Genomic DNA, 17,730 nt, shown 5'->3' with positions numbered 1-17,730 from the left:
TTTCTGCCTCAGTGGTCCCTGAAATACGTTTCCTATTTTTGCTAGTCCCCAAATATAAAAAGGTTGAAAACCACTATCTAAAGCACAAAATGTGCTGATTCAGCTGCTAAACAGCAAGGATTGCCTTGCCCTGTGAAGCCAAGCACATACACAAGGTGGGGTGGGGAAGATAGAAGTAATGTAGACTGCCTGTTGTGTCAAACCTACGTTCCCTCTGGTGGTGTTTCAGCCATCCAGATATCTCGAGGATCAGACAACACATCCAATTCAGGTTGACCATTATCCATCAGTTTGAGGTTGAAGATGATCACCAGGGTCCCTGAAGCATCAGACACAATTATATTAAACACTTTCACTTTACTATTTCTTCCTTCAGGCAGAAAAGTATAAGCATTAAGTCTGTCATAAGAGATCATGAAAACTGTCATGTAAGATGTTTGGGCAGGCAAGAGGACTGCCCTACCAAAATCACTCATAGATTTTACCCTCACCTTTCTCCCCAGGAATCTTGCGAAACTGCTCCATCACTTCTTGTTCTGATTTGAAGGGTGAATATTTGTAAATCAGCTCAGTTTCAATAGCAAATTTCTCCATATTGTCTGTCAAAGGCTCACCAGTACAGGCATTCCAGGTAGGCAGTGGAACAATCACCTATGGTTCAAAAGTAGGATGACTTTAAAAGGATGCTTTCTCAGTTGAACCATGTCTTAATAGGGCCATTGTTTCTAAAGGTCCAAATTTATAACCACAACTGACCAGCCACTTTCTAAACCATGGGTTTATAGTAGATACACATTTTAATCAGCAGTTAACCTTCATTTCCTTTTCTGAAAATATTTAAGAAATATACCAATTTATGTTTGTACAGTGACAGAAACATCAAATTGATGAGGAATCCCAAGTCTTGCAGGAAATTGCATGTGGTATGCACCCCTTACAAGAGGTCAGTTCTAGAAGAGAATGCCAGGAGCCAGTTGTCCAAATATGTGAAGCGCTGGATGCCCTGGAGCCTGAGGTGAGCAGAAAACACTACTATGCAATTCGTAAAAATGTGAGGAATGCTGGCAAGGATTTGAAATGTAGGAAATGCCTATAGGCTTGGTTGACAGTGATATGGAAACAGGTATCCTTGAGGCTGATGGAGGAGAACCAGTCTCCCTGTTTAAAGCAGAGGGAGAATGCCTTGCAGGGTGGTCATCCTGAATCTTCTAGGAGTGATGAACTTACTGCCACCCCTGAGGTCCAAGATTGGCTTGAGGCCTCCATCTTGTTTGGGAACAGTATTTATTTATTTAGCATATGACGAGGAAACGATTAGCCAGAAGTCTACAATGCTAATACAGAGTAGATATTTGGCTGTCTACAATTGCCATTTCATTCTGTTAGCGCTTGCGTGCTTATTCAGTGTGCACCACAGGGGATGAACTAGCTCCACACACACAGACCAACTGGTGTTCGAGTAGTTGGCTCATCTGGGCTTCTTCTATCAAGCACGCCTTGCCTTGCGTCTGGACAGGTCCAGCATCAGCACCTGCTCTCTTCATGAACGCAGCTAGCTTTTTCCACCAACGTGGTACCCATTTATCTACTTGCAGTATTACATGCATTTGAGCTGTTGGGTGGGCAGGAGCTAGAGATGAAATGATGGGAGATCACTCTGTCATGCAGTGCTGGGCTTGAACTGCCAGAATGTCAGTCATTGCTGGTTGGCACATCCAGCATCATTAAGCCACTGCACCACCATGTCTAGGTACAGTGTAGTACGAAGAATACAAGCCCCTATGTAGGTCCATGAAGACTCATGGCCTCCACTGCTGCCATCACTACAGGTGAGGATCGAGTGCTTTTAATGCAGCATAGCAGTGGAAGGGTGTTAAACTCTATGCTGTATCCCTGGTGCACTATGAACAGGGCACAGGAAGCAAAGAATAGCCTGTCGTGCATAAAGCCCCAACAGAAACAGTGACTCGCGAGGAGACCTTGCACTTGGCACCCTGCACCCAAGAGTCGCCCCCACAACCCAATGCAGGAGCAGCTGAACCAGCTATTGCGTCTTCCCCTGAGCCCCAGCTCATTAAGCAAACGCCTGGACCTTTATCAGAGACAGAGAGTCATGAGAAAGAGGCAGAGCAAACTGCCTCCTCCCCTCCTGACGCTGATCTCCCCAAGCCAGAAACAGAAGACACTATAGGTGTCATAGATTTCTCAAAAGCTGAAAACAGACGTCTTTTACGCAGATTTGAACAAATACAAAGCAGGCAGCGTAAGAGAGAAGGCAGGCGTGACTTGGGAGAATGATCCCACGTGGGCTCAGAAGAGAAGCCATTATAGGACTGACATCTGCTCGGCAGGGACAGCTATTAGGGAACTTATCTATAGTACTGTAAATCTTGTAGACAATTAACATTAAAGGACTTTAGGTTTATTGCTCTGTGGAGAGCTGAATGTTTATACAACCCTTTCATGACAGAATGTCAGTCCTACAATCATAAACCCTCTCTCACAGCAGACCGAAGATTTTTTTTCTCTCTCTACAATACCACTCAACCATCCAGAAGAAATTTCATCCTAACTTCCTACCTTTCACAAACAACAACAATGCAGTCGCTTGCTCCTACCATTCAAGACCTTCAAGCTTTAAGAGAAGAAAATTGCCCCTTGAGAACAAGATACACTGACGCAACAAGCCAGATTGAATTGCTGAAAACTGAATTAAATTCTCTTCAAACAGAACTTCAAACAGCTACTGCTTCAAAACAAAATCAAGAATTGACGCTACGCAGATGCCCCCTTGAAGCCCTCCGAAATACGATGGCAAAAAAGAAGGATTTACAATTTTCAAAGCACAATGTGAACTCTACATCAATCTACGCCTTCCTGACTTCCCCAACGAAAAGATGAAGGTAGGATTTCTAATAAATCAACTCACGAGGGCACCTGCCCGCTGGGCAACTGCGAGGCTTATCGCTCAAGACCCTATACTAAACGACGCTAATCTATTTCTTAACGCCCTGGGGGAGTTTCCTTGGTGTTGAAGCTTGCAAGAAAATAGCCATATGAGAGATTAAGCATCTGAAACAGGGGCGTGCCTCAGCCACGGACTACACCACCAAGTTCCAGCTCCTCATGAATGATTTAGGGTGGAATGAGGAAGCCTTGATGGTTCAATACCGCGAGGGCTTGAGAGAGGTGGTGTTGGATGATTTGTCACATACTTCGATACCAAAAAACTTGCAGGAGTTAATGACTTTAACCATCCAGATAGATGCACGGCTCAATGAAAGGACCCGCGCTAAGCAAGAACACCATGCTGGCTCACAGTTAACTAAAACAAGATGGTTCCCGTGCGCGGAAGCCAGACCCCAGCAATTCCCCCCGAGAGCTACGTTGCCATGGCAACACCCCAGCCAGAGCAGGAACCGGAGCCTATGCAGCTGGGAGCAGCCGGGCCTCGCATTTCAAGGGGAGATAAAGCCTACCGCCGCACTACTGGACAATGCTTTATCTGTGGACATAACGGCCATATGGCACAGTCCTGCCCCTTGAAAAAGCAGGCGGGAAACTTCCAGTCCCAGCGTCGTTAAGCACCACGACACTGGGACCCTCTCACACATCACAAGGGTGCCAAGCCCTGGGAAAGGCTTCCACAGCTCGACACCTCCTGCTGGATATCTCGGTGCAAGCACACCCACAGCATGCAATTCGAGCCACAGCTCCAATTGATAGTGGCGCCACTGCTTCCTTCATGGATGAGGAATTTGCTCAAAAGCACTGTTTCCCTAATTCAACACTGGCAACCCCTCTCCAGGTGGACTCCATCCAAAAACGTCCCTTGCAGGGAGGCCCCTCCTCTCTCCAATCTTCTCCACTCACACTGCAAATTGGGAAACACTGTGAACAAATAGTTTTCCTACTAGTGAAGGACCTGCAATACCTTGTAGTACTGGGCATGGACTGGTTAATCAAGCACAGACCTCAAATATCATGGGACTCAGGGCAAATACACTTCAACTCTAACTTTTGCTCACAACACTGTAATAGTCCTACATCCCACACACCACCCACCTCCTTCCCTCCCTCTACCACTGCACTTCCCCCACAATATCAAGATTTTTGGGATGTTTTTGAACCACAAGATGCTGACAAATTACTGCCACATCGCTCATGTGACATGGAAATTCACATACAACCAGGAGCAACCCTCCCAGTTGGCAAACTACGACCCATGTCACCTAGGAACTCCAAGTCATCAAGAACTTTATATCCACCAATTTAAAAAAAGGCTTCATACGCCCTTCCTCGTCACCCACTTCAGCAACGCCTATCATCGTACCACGGAAGAATTCTGAAGAACCTAGGGTCTGCATCGACTACCGCCGCCTGAACGCAATTACCGTTCCAAACAGGCACACCATGCCACTCATCTCGGAGATTTTGGAACGTCTAGGCCAAGCACGCATTTTTACCAAGTTGGACCTTTCGCAATGCCTACAATTTACTGCGCATACGCCCTGGCTACGAACATTTAACGGCATTCTCAACGAGATTTGGCACCTTCGAGTTCTGCGTGATGCCGTTTGGTCTTTTAAATTCGGGACAATCGTTTTGCAGACTAATAAATGAAATCTTCCTTGATTTCCTTGATAATTTCCTCATTGGACTTCAGATGGACTTCATAACTGATTTACCCAGATCTAGCGGTTTCAACACCATACTAGTAGTCACGGACCTCTTTACCAAGATGGCCCACTTCATTTCCTGCACAGGACTACCCTCCGCCAAGACCACTGCCTCCCTATTCATCCACCATATTTATAAAGCACATGGGTGGCCCCTAGCTTTTATTTCAGACAGAGGCAGTCAATTCACGTTCCAATTTTGGTGGGAACTCTTGACCCTACTCAAAGTTGACCTCCGCCTCTCCTCGGCCCATCACCCACAGACCGACAGTCAAACAGAACGCCTCGACACCACTCTTGAACAATACCTCCGCTGTTATGTCAACTACCAACAGGATGACTGGCTCTCCCTTCTCCCACTAGCAGAATTTGCATACAACAATTCTGTACATACCTCCACCCATCAAACTCCTTTCTTTGCCAACCTTGGTTATCACCCTCGAGCATTTCCCTCATCACTCCCCTCGTCGCCCGTCCCCGCCGCTGTGAATTTCCTCAACGATTTAGCCTCGGTGCAGTCCATCCTTAAACAACAATTAGACAAAGCCAAGTCGATCTACAAGGAAGTCACTGATTGACGAAGACAACCCGGACCTGTCCTACATGTTGGTGACTGGGTCTGGTTGTCCACCGATTACCTCCCCCTCTCCGTACCCTCTCACAAATTAGCCCACAAACGGGTCGGACCATTCCGCATTGTTGCTCAAATCAATCCCGTCACCTTTCGCTTGACCCTGCCCTCCTCCCTGAAAATCCATCCGGTCTTTCATCGATCGTTGCTCTCTCCAGCTCCACAATGACGCCCCCTTCATACCCAACTCCCCCCTCCTCCACCTGTCATAGTAGACGGAGAAGAAGAATTTGAAATCAAACAGATTCTCGACTCTAGATACCGAAGAGGACGCCTACAATATCTTGTACATTGGAAAGGCTACCCTCCCGAAAAAAGAAGTTGGGAACCCACCTCCAACATTCATGCACCTATCCTACTACAACGATTTCACACTCGTTGCCCACATAAACCAGGGAGATCTCTAGCACGCACTCATCGAAAAGGAGAAGGTCCGGGGGGGGGGGGGGTAATGTTGTGCATGAAGCCCCGACAGAAACAGTGACTCGCGAGGAGACCTTGCACTTGGCACCCTGCACCCAAGAGTCGCCCCCACAACCCAATGCAGGAGCAGCTGAACCAGCTATTGCGTCTTCCCCTGAGCCCCAGCTCATTGAGCAAACGCCTGGACCTTTATCAGAGACAGAGAGTCATGAGAAAGAGGCAGAGCAAACTGCCTCCTCCCCTTCTGATGCTGATCTCCCCAAGCCAGAAACAGAAGACACTATAGGTGTCATAGATTTCTCAAAAGCTGAAAACAGACGTCTTTTACGCAGATTTGAACAAATACAAAGCAGGCAGTGTAAGAGAGAAGGCAGGAGTGACTTGGGAGAATGATCCCACGTGGGCTCAGAAAGAGAAGCCATTATAGGACTGACATCTGCTCGGCAGGGACCGCTATTAGGGAACTTATCTATAGTACTGTAAATCTTGTAGACAATTAGCATTAAAGGACTTTAGGTTTATTGCTCTGTGGAGAGTTGAATGTTTATATAACCCTTTCACGACATAGCCTCCCATGCAGGAAGAAATTTTGCCAGATGATTGAAGTTGTGAAGGGGTGGTAGAGCTGGTAAGGTGGGGTTGCCTGAACCTGAATTTCAGCACCTACGCCTGGTGTCTTGGAATTTAGGTGGGAGCCTTGGTGGGGATGGATGTTGTGCCTCTTGGGAAGAGATGCCATCCATGATCCAAAGGGATCATCAGGGAAGGAGTGACAGTTGGTGCTGCATTTGGTGTGTGAACCTCATGTGCCTGACAGTGGTCCAGGCCTTATGGAGCGAGTACACATTCTTGTGTGTGAGCATTAAAAAGTCCCTCTGTGTCAAAGGTATGTCCCCTATGTGGGCCCATGATGCTTCGAGGTGCTGCTGCTGTGGTGGTGACTGTTGTGGCTGGCATTGAAGTCTGTCCATCAAAAGGCACACAGTTCCTGTGGGGAAGAAGCCTTCTCTGAGCAGGTGGGATGATGGCACCAGTTCATTTGGTGAGGAGTGAGTGGCTGGATCATGGTGACTGTCTGTGTGGCGGTAGCACAAGGTAAATGCTCCGGCACAGCCAGATCAACAGCAAAATCTTTGGAGGAGGGGTCGGAGTCCTAGTCCATGCAGAGTCTCCGTCAATGAGGCCCGACTGCTTGGAGCAGGGATGTTGGTCCAGACAACTCCTCAGAGTATGTGAAGGCTGGGGACCAAGACAAGGACTGGTCCCAATCAGGGAAAGGAAAGTTGGACAATCCCCGGTGTCCCCCGAAGGTCTGCATAATGGCCACGGATGGTGTGAGTGGGCTCAGTGATGGGCCACAAAACAAGGCAAATTGGGAGCTGCAGGAAATGGTGGCTGTAACCTGAATATGGGAGGGAAGCCCCCTGGTCATTGAGCTTGAGCCTGGTTGGTGCGGTTTCCCTCCTGTGGGACCCCAGACTCTGTTGTAGGGAGACAATCATCATGCAGTGAGGCAACTGGAGGAGAGTTGGTTCTGGTAGCATGGTGCTTTTTCTTTTTAGGAGTGATTGTGGTCCCCCCCCCCCCCCCCAATGATCTCTCCATTACAGGAGCAACCATTTTCCGGGTCTTTTTTGCTGGGTGCATAGTCTCTGTCTGCTTGGCCTCTTTTCTGGAAGAGTCGGCAACATGCAATGCATGCTGCTATAGGGCGAACCTCACTTGATTTGCCTGCCATTGGCGCATCTGCTCTTTGAATGCCTGGCTGCACAGGCACGTCTCCACAATGTGCCCCTTACCAAGGAAGAGGAGGCAACGAGAATAGCTGTCCCTGGCAAACAGGCAAGTCTTGCAAGAGGCGCAGCTATGAAACATTGGTTCAGCCATGGAGAGTAATACAGCTCGCAGAGAAGGAAAAAGGAAGGGTTCCTTGTCTCATTCCTCAGAGGGAGAGAGGGGCCGCATGCAACCATAGGGCAGATAGAATGTAGAAAGGGTAGTAAGAAAATGTACAAAGATTAAAAAAGGATTTTTTAAATACTTTAGCCAAAGGCAAAGCAAAATGAGAAAGTGTGACGAAGAGCAAAGATGGAGATTCTGATCACTGTTGAGTCTCTGTGTGTGGTCAAAAAAGAACTGAGGGACTAGGTGGGAGCCCCACCCCTTTTCTCCAGAGACCTGGAAGTGGCAGGGAGGGACTCCCACCTACTCCATGACACTGAGCTGTCCAAGTTTTTTCTCTGAGCCAGGCCTTGTGCTGCTTGGCAAAGCCTATGTGTGTGATGCACAGAATCTAAAGAAGGAAGAATCTAAAATATGCCCAATACTTTCATGCACTAAAAATGGAAAACTTTCTTCAGAAGAAAATGTGATCATGCACAAAGAACCCACAACAGGTAAAGAACTCCAGGTTTCCCCTAAACACAGACTGATTCAGTTAGTTTATATTTATTTGTATTATTGGAAAAGTTAGTACCATTTCTAAAGCAGTAAGCAAAATATTGGTAGCAATCGCTTTATATTTTAACAAATTAAGGGATCATAATGCGGACTGTAGCTATCAGTTGGAGTTTTAAGGTCACAAAAAGCTTACAAACCTCATCAATGCCCTCTTCCTCATGAAATGTGCGCGACAGGAAAAGACAAGTCATACTGTAGTCCTTCTTTGTGAAGAGAATAAAATCCTTGCCAATCCGCATGGAACCCCTGTAAGCAAATTTCAGTGTTGTGATATACTGAGAAGCAAATACTTATTCTTTAGCCAGTCACGGATTCCTAAACAAGTTGGATATATAGTCTTTTACACATTTTTCTTATTACATATTATCAGCAGTACTATAAACTTGCTAAACTTTAGCGAAGAAGTATCACCCCTTCTTCCTTACAAGGAACTCAAGGCAGTTTACATAATTGTAACATACATACGTAACATAGACTGAGAGTTGATTAAGCAAGACAGTTTCATAAAAACATGTAAGGTTTTCATTTTTGCTCTTTGTTAACAAAAAAGTTCAGACCTTTGGTCGTTTTGAAATCATTTTGAAGAGATGCTATTTGAGCATATACACTGTGCATCTTTTTATACTTAGTACAATTTTGGCACAGAAAAGCTGAAAATGCATGCTTATACTGTATAATAAGTACTTGTGCTCTAAGGCATAAAGTTTTGATTTAATGGAAAAATTGCTATTGGTGGCTTTAACCAAGTCTGAATTCTTTAAGGCAGTTGACATCACACGTCTTTTGGTATGTTAGACTAGTCTATGCCTAAATTCCAAAAAAAGTCTGTTCTTTCCCAGTTTATTTTTTTCATCATGGCATGAAGAGACTCCACCACAGCAGCAGCATTTCTTCCAGAACTTAGAACAGTAGCACTCTGTCCAATAACGGTTGTCCTTGGCAGAACTGAGAAGTGGTTTCTGCCTGTGAAATGGCACTGGCAGTTGGTTTTAGTCTGTCAAGCTGGGACTGAGGAAAACCAAATGATGGTCCTGAATCAAACCACTTACAAGACCTGGTGGCTGCATGCTGTAAGAAGCCAATATTTCTTGCAGTAGAATGCACTTTATACCTGGCAACTAACCACTTTGGTCTTTGCACTGAAGAGTTTCTCCCCATTGAAGGGCAGGCCCTTGATACAGGAATGAACTTCCTGTGAGGCCTGAGGAACATAACCAAACATGCCTTCACAAAGCTATCATGCCAATCATTTCCTTCACTCCACAGTCCATCTTGTGCCTGGCAGTGTTGATCTGCATCTTTGAGAGGAGTACTGACTCACTCTAGAAAACCCTGGCAAAGTCCCGCTACTGCTCAAGAAGGTAATTGCAAGGAACTTTTCTCACAGAAACAGCTGGTATCTCACCAAGGTTGCTTGACACATGGAAACCTTCAGTCCCAGAGCAGCTGAGGCACAGATCCTATGCTGAGAGTTTTTTGTGTTGCTGATATAACTTTCCTTGGGCCGACTCAACCACCACCAAATATGGATGCTGAAATATGAAGACTGCATCCTTCTCCTATGTGTAGTACATCCCCTCCAATCTTTTTGACAATAAACCCATCATACTGTCTTGCAAGGCTGCTGTACTGTCTGCAAAATAGCAGGAATGGGATGGCAAGATGATTCCAAAACTGAATTCAAGAGCCTCTTTGGTTGCAGCTGTGGGGCAATGGGCCATCTGCTGCACCTGTTCTGCAACATGGCCCATTTCTGCCAATAGCGAAATGGGGTTCCCAGCATCCATAGCTGTGTTGGGAGAAGAGTGACATGGTTCAATCAAATGGGGAGGTCTTAGCATCGGACTCGTCATCCTCAGTGTCTGTCAGTAAGGATGGATTGGAGAGTCCAGAGGCAGAAGAGCTGGACTAGCACGGCACCCCAGTGGAGAGGCAGATGGTCTCAGGGACCCATGGCACTGCAGCAGTGAAGAAGTTGGAGAGGGTCTTGGAGTAGGTGGGTGTTGGAAAGGTGGTTGGTTGGCAATGCGTTCCCATCCAATTTATGTCTAGTCGGTAGATTGGCCCAAACTGAGGGTCATACATGGGGCCATGCTGGTAAATGGCCCAAGGACTGAAGAACCCTTTGTAGGGGACATGGACAGTCTGCTCCAGTCTGGGATAGGTAAAAAATTGCTATCCATTTGATCATTGGTTTCCAATAGCTCTGGTGGATGTTAGGCCAATGATGACATGACTGGCTCTGTGAAAACCATAGCCATTTTGGGGAGCCAAAAAGATACGAGTATTTCTGATAATTCTTTTGGATCACAGAATCATAGAATAGTAGAGTTGAAAGGGGCCATGAAGGCCATCAAATCCAACCCCCTGCTGTTGCAGGACACCATGTTACACTATCCCACTCAGATGGCTGTCCAGTTTCTTTTTAATGTCTCTAGTGTAGGAGAGCCCACCACCTCTTTAGGCAGCTGCTTCCACTGTTGTATTGCTCTGACAGTGAGGAAGCCTTTTCTGATGTCCAGCCTGAATCTGGGTTTCCACAACTTGAACTGATTATTCCATGTCCAACATTCTGGCATTAGCAAGAGATCTTGACCTTCCTCTTTCTGACAGCTTTGGAGGTACTTATAGAGGAATCTCATGTCCCCCTTCGGTCTTCTCTTCTCAAGGATAAACATGCCATCGGTCTCTTCTCAGAGGGGAGTGTTTCAAGCTCTGGATCATTTTTGTTGCCCTCCACTGGACCCATTCTAATTTACCTGCTTCTTCCTTAAATCCTGCAGTCTGACTAGTGAAGAGTATAGAACTACTACTTCTCGTGATTTGGAAGTAATACTTCTGTTAATTCATCCCAAAATTGCATTTGCCCTTTCGGTGGCTGCACTGCATTATTGACTCATGTTTAGCCTATTGTCCACAATTACTCTGAGATTTTTTTCAATTCTGTTGAGCCACGTATTCCCCATCTTGTATCTATGTATTTGGTTTCTTTTTCCTAGGTGGAGGACTAGGCACTTGTCCTCATTGAATCTCATTCAGTTGCTTTCAACCCAGCGTTTAAATTGATCAAGATCGCCCTAGATCTTCATTCTGACTTCTAGGGTGTTTGCTACTGCACCCAGTTTTGTATCACCTGCGAATTTAATTATCTTTCCTTGTACTTCCTTATCTAAATCATTAATAAAGATGTTGAAGAGCACTGGGCCCAGGACTGAACCCTGTGGCACCCCACTAGTTACCTCCATCCCATTTAAGAAGGTGCTATTGATGAGCATTCTTTCTGTCCGATTTTGCACCGAATTTTGGATCCACCTATTAGTTTTTCCATCTAGTCCAGTTTTTGCTAATTTGCTTATCAGAATGTTGTGCAGCATTATGTCGAAAGCTTTGCTAAAGTTTAGGTAAATTATGTCCAGTGTTTCCTTTGTCCCATTTGAGAGGTTATCCAGTCAAAAAGGATCCCAAGGCCGAGATATATGTAAGTCTCAGTGCCCATGTGGCATCTTCATGGGCACCTGGTTCTGAGATGAGTAGTACCAGCAAAGAGTCCATTTAGTGCCACTTGGTTTTGGTGACCGAAGGATCCAGTACTTTTGCCTCTTTGATCTGCTGGGTCAACTTTTTCACCTTTTTGAGTTTCAATGATCTGCCCAGAGTTGGAGAAGGTGATGAACCACAGATGGAGCAGCAGTGATAGTTGGAGGTGCAAGGTCACACAGGCAGCAGTAGACAGGCAAGAAGGCTCAGGCGTCCCTAGGGCTATCAACTGTCTGGAGAACCTTGTTTCAGAGCTCACTGCATAAATGGTCAGCAAAATGCTTCTGGGCCTACTTAGAAAAGGCCTGGCACTGGAGATCAACCACATACTCCTCACCCAAGCACAACAAACAGAGCAAGTGACCATAGCACTGCGCATGTTTCTGGAATGCTGCCTTCAGTGCCATCAAGAAGGAAGGAGGGAAAAAGAGTGAGGGAAAAAAATAAGGTTGGTCCAAAACAGAGGAGTAACAAAAAGGTTTTCCTAAAAAAATGTTGAGGGAAGGCTAAAAAGGGAGCAATTTTTTGAAGAAAAAAGCTTGTGAAAAGATGCATATAGAACAAGACAGTAAGTTCGTGGGAAAATAACAGTAATGAAGAGGGGGGAAAACTTTTTCTAGTTTGTCTAGACACAAACTGGACACAGTAATCAAGATGTAGCCTAACTAGTGCCAAATTGAGGAGAACCAGTACCTCATGTCACTTAGAAGCTGTACTCCTACTGATGTAGCCCAAAAGAGCTTTTTTTTTTTTTTTTTGTTGCGGTGACCCCAATCATTGGCTCATATTCAGCTTCTGATGACAATTCCAAGATCCTTCCTGCTATTAGTATTTCTGAGCCAAGTATTCATGATCTTGTAACTGTATGCTTCGTTCCCTTTTCCAAAGTGTAGGACTTGGCATTTTCCCCTTTTTAATTCGATACCGTTGCTTTCAGCCCCACTCACTAGCCCATCAACATTAGTTTGGATTTTATGCTTTCCAAGGGATTAAATAATTTTGTGTTATCTGCAATTTGATCAGCATATTGTGTACCTCCTCATCAAAGTCTTTAATAAAAATGCTGACGAGCGCTGGGCTGGGACATACTTGAAAAGGTGCCATTAAGAAGCCCTTCTTTAGTCTGATTCTTGTGGAGTACTGTGGATCTGAAAGATATTCCTTCTATTCAACTTTTAGCTAGTTTCCTGATCTGAATGTCAGTCATGAGGCACTTTGTCAAAGCTTTGCTGAAATCAAGATGTATTATGTCCACAGCATTCTCACAGTCCTACAGGTAGATTACCCAATCAAAAAGCTGAGACCAATGTTATCTGGAAAGTTTTGCTCTTCACACATCTAAGCTGTTTTCTAGCAATTATTCCATTATCTTCAAAGTATTTACAGATTTTATTATCTGTTCCACAGTATTTGCAGGAATTGATTTCAGACTGACTGATCAGGATCCCTTTTTTGAAGACAGCAACACTCCATCAGGCACTCCATGATTTCTCAAAACAATAGACAGTTATTCTAAGAGGTCATCAGTCAATTTCTTTATTATTCTAGGATGCAGATCATCAGGTTCTAGAAATCTGAATCCATTCAAAGACAAAAGATGTCACAGACCTGCTTTTGGGAGAACAGAGTTAAAGCAGAATTGAGACCCGGGCCATTTCTTTGTCATCTGTTATCAGTTTGCTGTCCTCACTGAGGGACTGAAACACCGTTTCTTTTCTGTAGTTTGTGAACATACCTGAAAAAACTTCTTGGTTTCTTTCAGCATCCCCTGCTCGCTTTGGCCCATTCTTAACTTGAGCCTGCACTTCTGTGCTACCTCTGTGTACTCTTGTTGCAGGCTTTCTTTCCACTTCTTATAGATGTGCTTTTTTTCAGGTCAACTTGAAGTTCTTTGCAGATCCACATTGGTTTCTTCTTTTGTCTTCGAATTCTGTGTTATTTTGCCTTTAAAATGTCCTTTTTTCTGAACTTCCCACCTGTCTTGAACTCCTTTTTTCCTTAGGGTCACTTGGCATGGGACCTTACTTAACATCATCCCATGTTTATTAAAACAAGCTTTTCCAAAATTCTAAGAATGTGTATGGCTACTTTCCAGTTTTGCTTCCTTTAAAATCAAGAACTCAGGTATGTTGTTGTCACTTTTTCCTTACAGTTTTCCTAACTTCCACTTTATCCACTAAGTCATCCATATTAGTACTGAGTTTAGAGTATCTAATCCTCTAGTTCCTTTTGTAGAAGAAAGTTTTCCACTATGTATGCTAAAAATGTCTTGGAGGGCCATTTCTGGTGGAATTTGTTTCCCAACAGATTTCCAGGCAACAGAAGACTCCATTACTACTACATGACACTTCCTTGAAATAGATGCAGTTCGCTTATCAAAAGTTTTGTCCTCATTTTTGCTTGATTGAAACTAGGCTCCGATTATCATTTTCCTTTTATTCCTTGACATATTTATTTCAAACCAAAAACATCTTGTCTTTCTGTGCACAGGTAATTGTTAACATAATACAACTCCACCTCTCCCCCTACAGCTAATTGTTAACATAATGCAACTCCACCTCTCCCCATTTCTATTCTTTCTCAACAAGTTATACCCTTCCGTTTGTATATTCCAATAATCAGAAGTCATCCCACCAAATTTCAATAATACCTATCAGACCATAATTGCCTTACTTTTATTAAGAGTTTCAAGTTCACACTGCTTTATTTTCATATTCTGAGCATTAATGAGCAATAGACACTGAAACCCACATGCTTCACAGTCTGGTTTCTTTCCTACATTATAATGAATGTTTTGGGATGGTACTCTTCTCTATTATAATATGTAAGCCTGCATCCACTGCTGTCTCTAGTCATTTCCCTCCCTGGTAAAATTCAGTTTAAATCCTTCCTCATGAAATTCTTCATGTTTTGGTCAAACATATTCCTTCTGGCTCTTGTGAGGTATAACCCAGCAGTTCATCTTCCAAATAGCATAGTCTGTGAACAGGAGTATGATATTGCATTTAATCCCAGTTGTGGCCTTCCCCTAGACCTTGAAGCCATTGAAGGAGAAGAATGCACAACCTTTCCGTTCATTTATCTACAAGTTCAATGGTATGATTTCTAGACAGACTTGGAATAGTCTTCTTTCACAGGATGTTTTTGAAGAGGAGGGCTAAATTGATGCTACTTAAGTGCAACCAAGATACCTCATGGTAGGTTTGCCAGACAATGTGGCCTTCTGAACAACATCTGAGGTTGAAATCAGCAACAGGAATAAATCTGCTGGAGAAATGTACCCTCTGTGAAGTAGATTTTACAAAAGCAAACAACAACAAAACCTCCACAACTGTGGGGCTTTAAGTAATTGAATGTATAAAACAATGAAGGATAGGAATAATTCAAGAGTTCACAGAAAGCCTTCACCTGTTGTGTCGGACACATGAGGAAACCTTCTGTCTTAAAAAGGTTTTGGTATTCATGCTTTAAACAGCTTGACAACTGCTAAATTGGATATTGCTATTAAATTTATTCTCCATGTTCATTAAGGATTATATATTGTAGTTTATTTCAATCTCATTTCTAGCAATCATTTGGAAAGGCTATGAGAAATCCAGTTTTCCATGTAAGGGACTATTTCTATACATATATTGCAAATGTTACTATAAATTTTGTGGAAATCCAAAGGATACATGAATAACAGCAGGGAAGCATCTGATATTGATGGTGCTTCCACTACAAATTTCAGGCATCATGACTTACCATGGAATTATAGAAAGTATTTTCTTTAGATGCAATGTTTGAAAAACAAGAATCCTTGTCTATTAGCATAAGTTAGATTTATTGTTGATATGTGCCATCAAGTCGTCTCCAACTTAGGGCAACCCCAATGGATGAAACTTCTCCAAAATGTCCTATCCATAACAGCACCATTCGGCTCTTCCAAGGTCAAGGCTGTGATTTCGTTTAAGAATCTGATCTACCTCATATTTGGTATTCCGCTTCTTCTACTGTCAACTTTCCCTCGCATAACGGTCTTCTCCAGCAAGTCTTGCCTTCTCATGAAGAGTCTGAAATATGATGGCCTCAGTCTTGCCATTTCTGCTTCTAGGGAAAGCTCTGACTTTATTTGATCTAAGACCTACTTGTCTTTAAGTTGGGACAAAGTATTCACAAAGCTCTCCTCCAGTACCATCCTATGAAGGCATCAATTTTCTTCCTGTTGACTTTACTGCTCAACCTTCACACACATAGTCACTGATAATACAATGGTTTGGATGATCTTGACCTTGATAAATGTCCTAACATTTGATTTCTAGTTCTTTCACTGTTGCTTTCCAAGTCTCACTCTTCTAACTTCTTGCCTGCAGTCTCCTTCTGAATTGATGACTGAGCTAAGGTATGTGAAATCTTTCGCAATTTGATTTCTTCATTACAAGTAAAGTTCTGTAATTATCCTGTGGACAGGATTTTTGTTTTCTTAATATTCAGCTGCAGTCCTGCTTTTGGAATTTCACTTTTATCAAGAATTGTTTCAAGTAATGGCTTTCTACCATGGTATCATCTCCGTATCTCAAATCAATCATGTTTCTTCCACCAATTTTCACTCCTTCCTGTGATTCTAATGCAGTTCTCCTTATGTTACATTCTGTGCACAGATTGAGCCAGTAAGGAGACAAAATGCATCCTTGTCTGACACCTCTGCCTATGGGAAATCAGTTTTTCCATATTCTGTCCTCACAGTAGCTTCTTCTCCACAATACAGGTTCTGTATCAGAACGTTGGACAGGGAACACCAATTTCTTTCAGAACTATCCATGACTTCATAAAGTCAAAGGCTTTGCTGTAGTCTATAAAGCATAGACTGATCTCTTTCTGAAATGCTTTGGTACACCTCAAGTAGCCAATGTGCATTTGCAATATGATCTCTAGTGTCTCCTCTTTTTGGAATCCAGCTTGGACATCTGGCATTTCTTGCTCCATACAGGATAATATTCATTGCTGCAACACTTTGAGCATCATTTTGTTTGCATGGTAGGTTAATGCAATGGTTCTATGCTTGCTGCACTCTTTTGCATCTCCCTTCTTGAAGATTAGAATATATATTGAATGTTTCCAGTCTGTGGGCCTTGAGAGAAATTAGTAGTGGTGTCAGTCTACATCTTAGCTCAATTTCAGGTGAAAGTTACACATAAAAGATAGACAATGTACCTAGTTCTGACAAGCAAAAGAGCAAGCAAGGGAAGTTGTACAAATGTGTATCGATTTGTGAAAGCAAAATTCTGTTCTTCCTACTTCTCCCACCACCCCCTGCATGAAGTTGCAGGAGTTTGACATCCCTATACCTACGATTTCAAACCATTCCCATATTGTCCAATCTGAGTAGATTCTGGTGACCGTTTAGCAGATTTACCAAACTGAATTACACTCGCAGCATCATCTGAAAATAGAAAAGAGAAAAAAAGAAATCATTACTCAAAGTGTACATTAGTACGAGCATCCTTCACTTCCAGAATACCTTAATATACAACGTGACTCATTTCAATGACAGAAAAATTACTATCAGTCTAATTGTGGGGTTATTATTCATTGTACAGAGCACACAGAGTCTTACAAAACACATTGGTTAACAGGAGGTTTCCCTCCTCTCATTACTAGCCAAGTTGAACTACTAGGGAAGTGCTGTGGAAAGTCTCTATAAAGAAGTATCAGTAATGACATGACAATGCTCTCTCATGTAACAAGTGAACCCACAAGAGGTAAGAACAAAAACCATTTTTAAGGTGAATTCCAGTCCTTTCCAAGGGATTCTTCTGCACCTCTGATGAGAGCTGAAGTGGGACTTCCCGCTCTCAGGGCTTGGGAAACTGGGTAGTCAAAAAATATTGGAATAAGAATCAATTTTCAAATTCCAATTTTGCAAGTTACTAAATACATAACTTTTCACTCTCTAAAGACTCTAAGCACTATGATTTTCTCAATGTCATCATCCAAAGATATACCATTCCAGATTATCTT

The 17,730-nt window shown here is 43.5% G+C and overlaps 1 protein-coding gene across 2 annotated transcripts in view; it reads right to left on the bottom strand.

Annotated features, from left to right (window-relative positions):
* The window catches only part of MORC2 (MORC family CW-type zinc finger 2), a 129,211-nt gene that overhangs the window by 83,688 nt on the left and 27,793 nt on the right, over positions 1-17,730 (bottom strand). Inside the window, exons 5-8 of one of the 2 annotated variants that reach the window (XM_044444247.1) lie at positions 17,062-17,152; positions 8,331-8,439; positions 492-651; positions 208-319 (exon numbers count right to left, since the gene is read on the bottom strand). In XM_044444247.1, coding sequence (XP_044300182.1) covers positions 208-319; positions 492-651; positions 8,331-8,439; positions 17,062-17,152 — 472 coding nt within the window. The remainder of the gene's footprint in view (positions 1-207; positions 320-491; positions 652-8,330; positions 8,440-17,061; positions 17,153-17,730) is intronic. The other variant, XM_044444248.1, reaches the window with a different exon arrangement.

This window comes from Varanus komodoensis, unplaced genomic scaffold, assembly GCF_004798865.1.
Source record: "Varanus komodoensis strain SLA01 unplaced genomic scaffold, ASM479886v1 scaffold44_3, whole genome shotgun sequence".
NCBI classification, from domain to species: Eukaryota; Metazoa; Chordata; class Lepidosauria; order Squamata; family Varanidae; genus Varanus; species Varanus komodoensis.
This window is presented reverse-complemented; position numbering and strand designations above follow the sequence as displayed.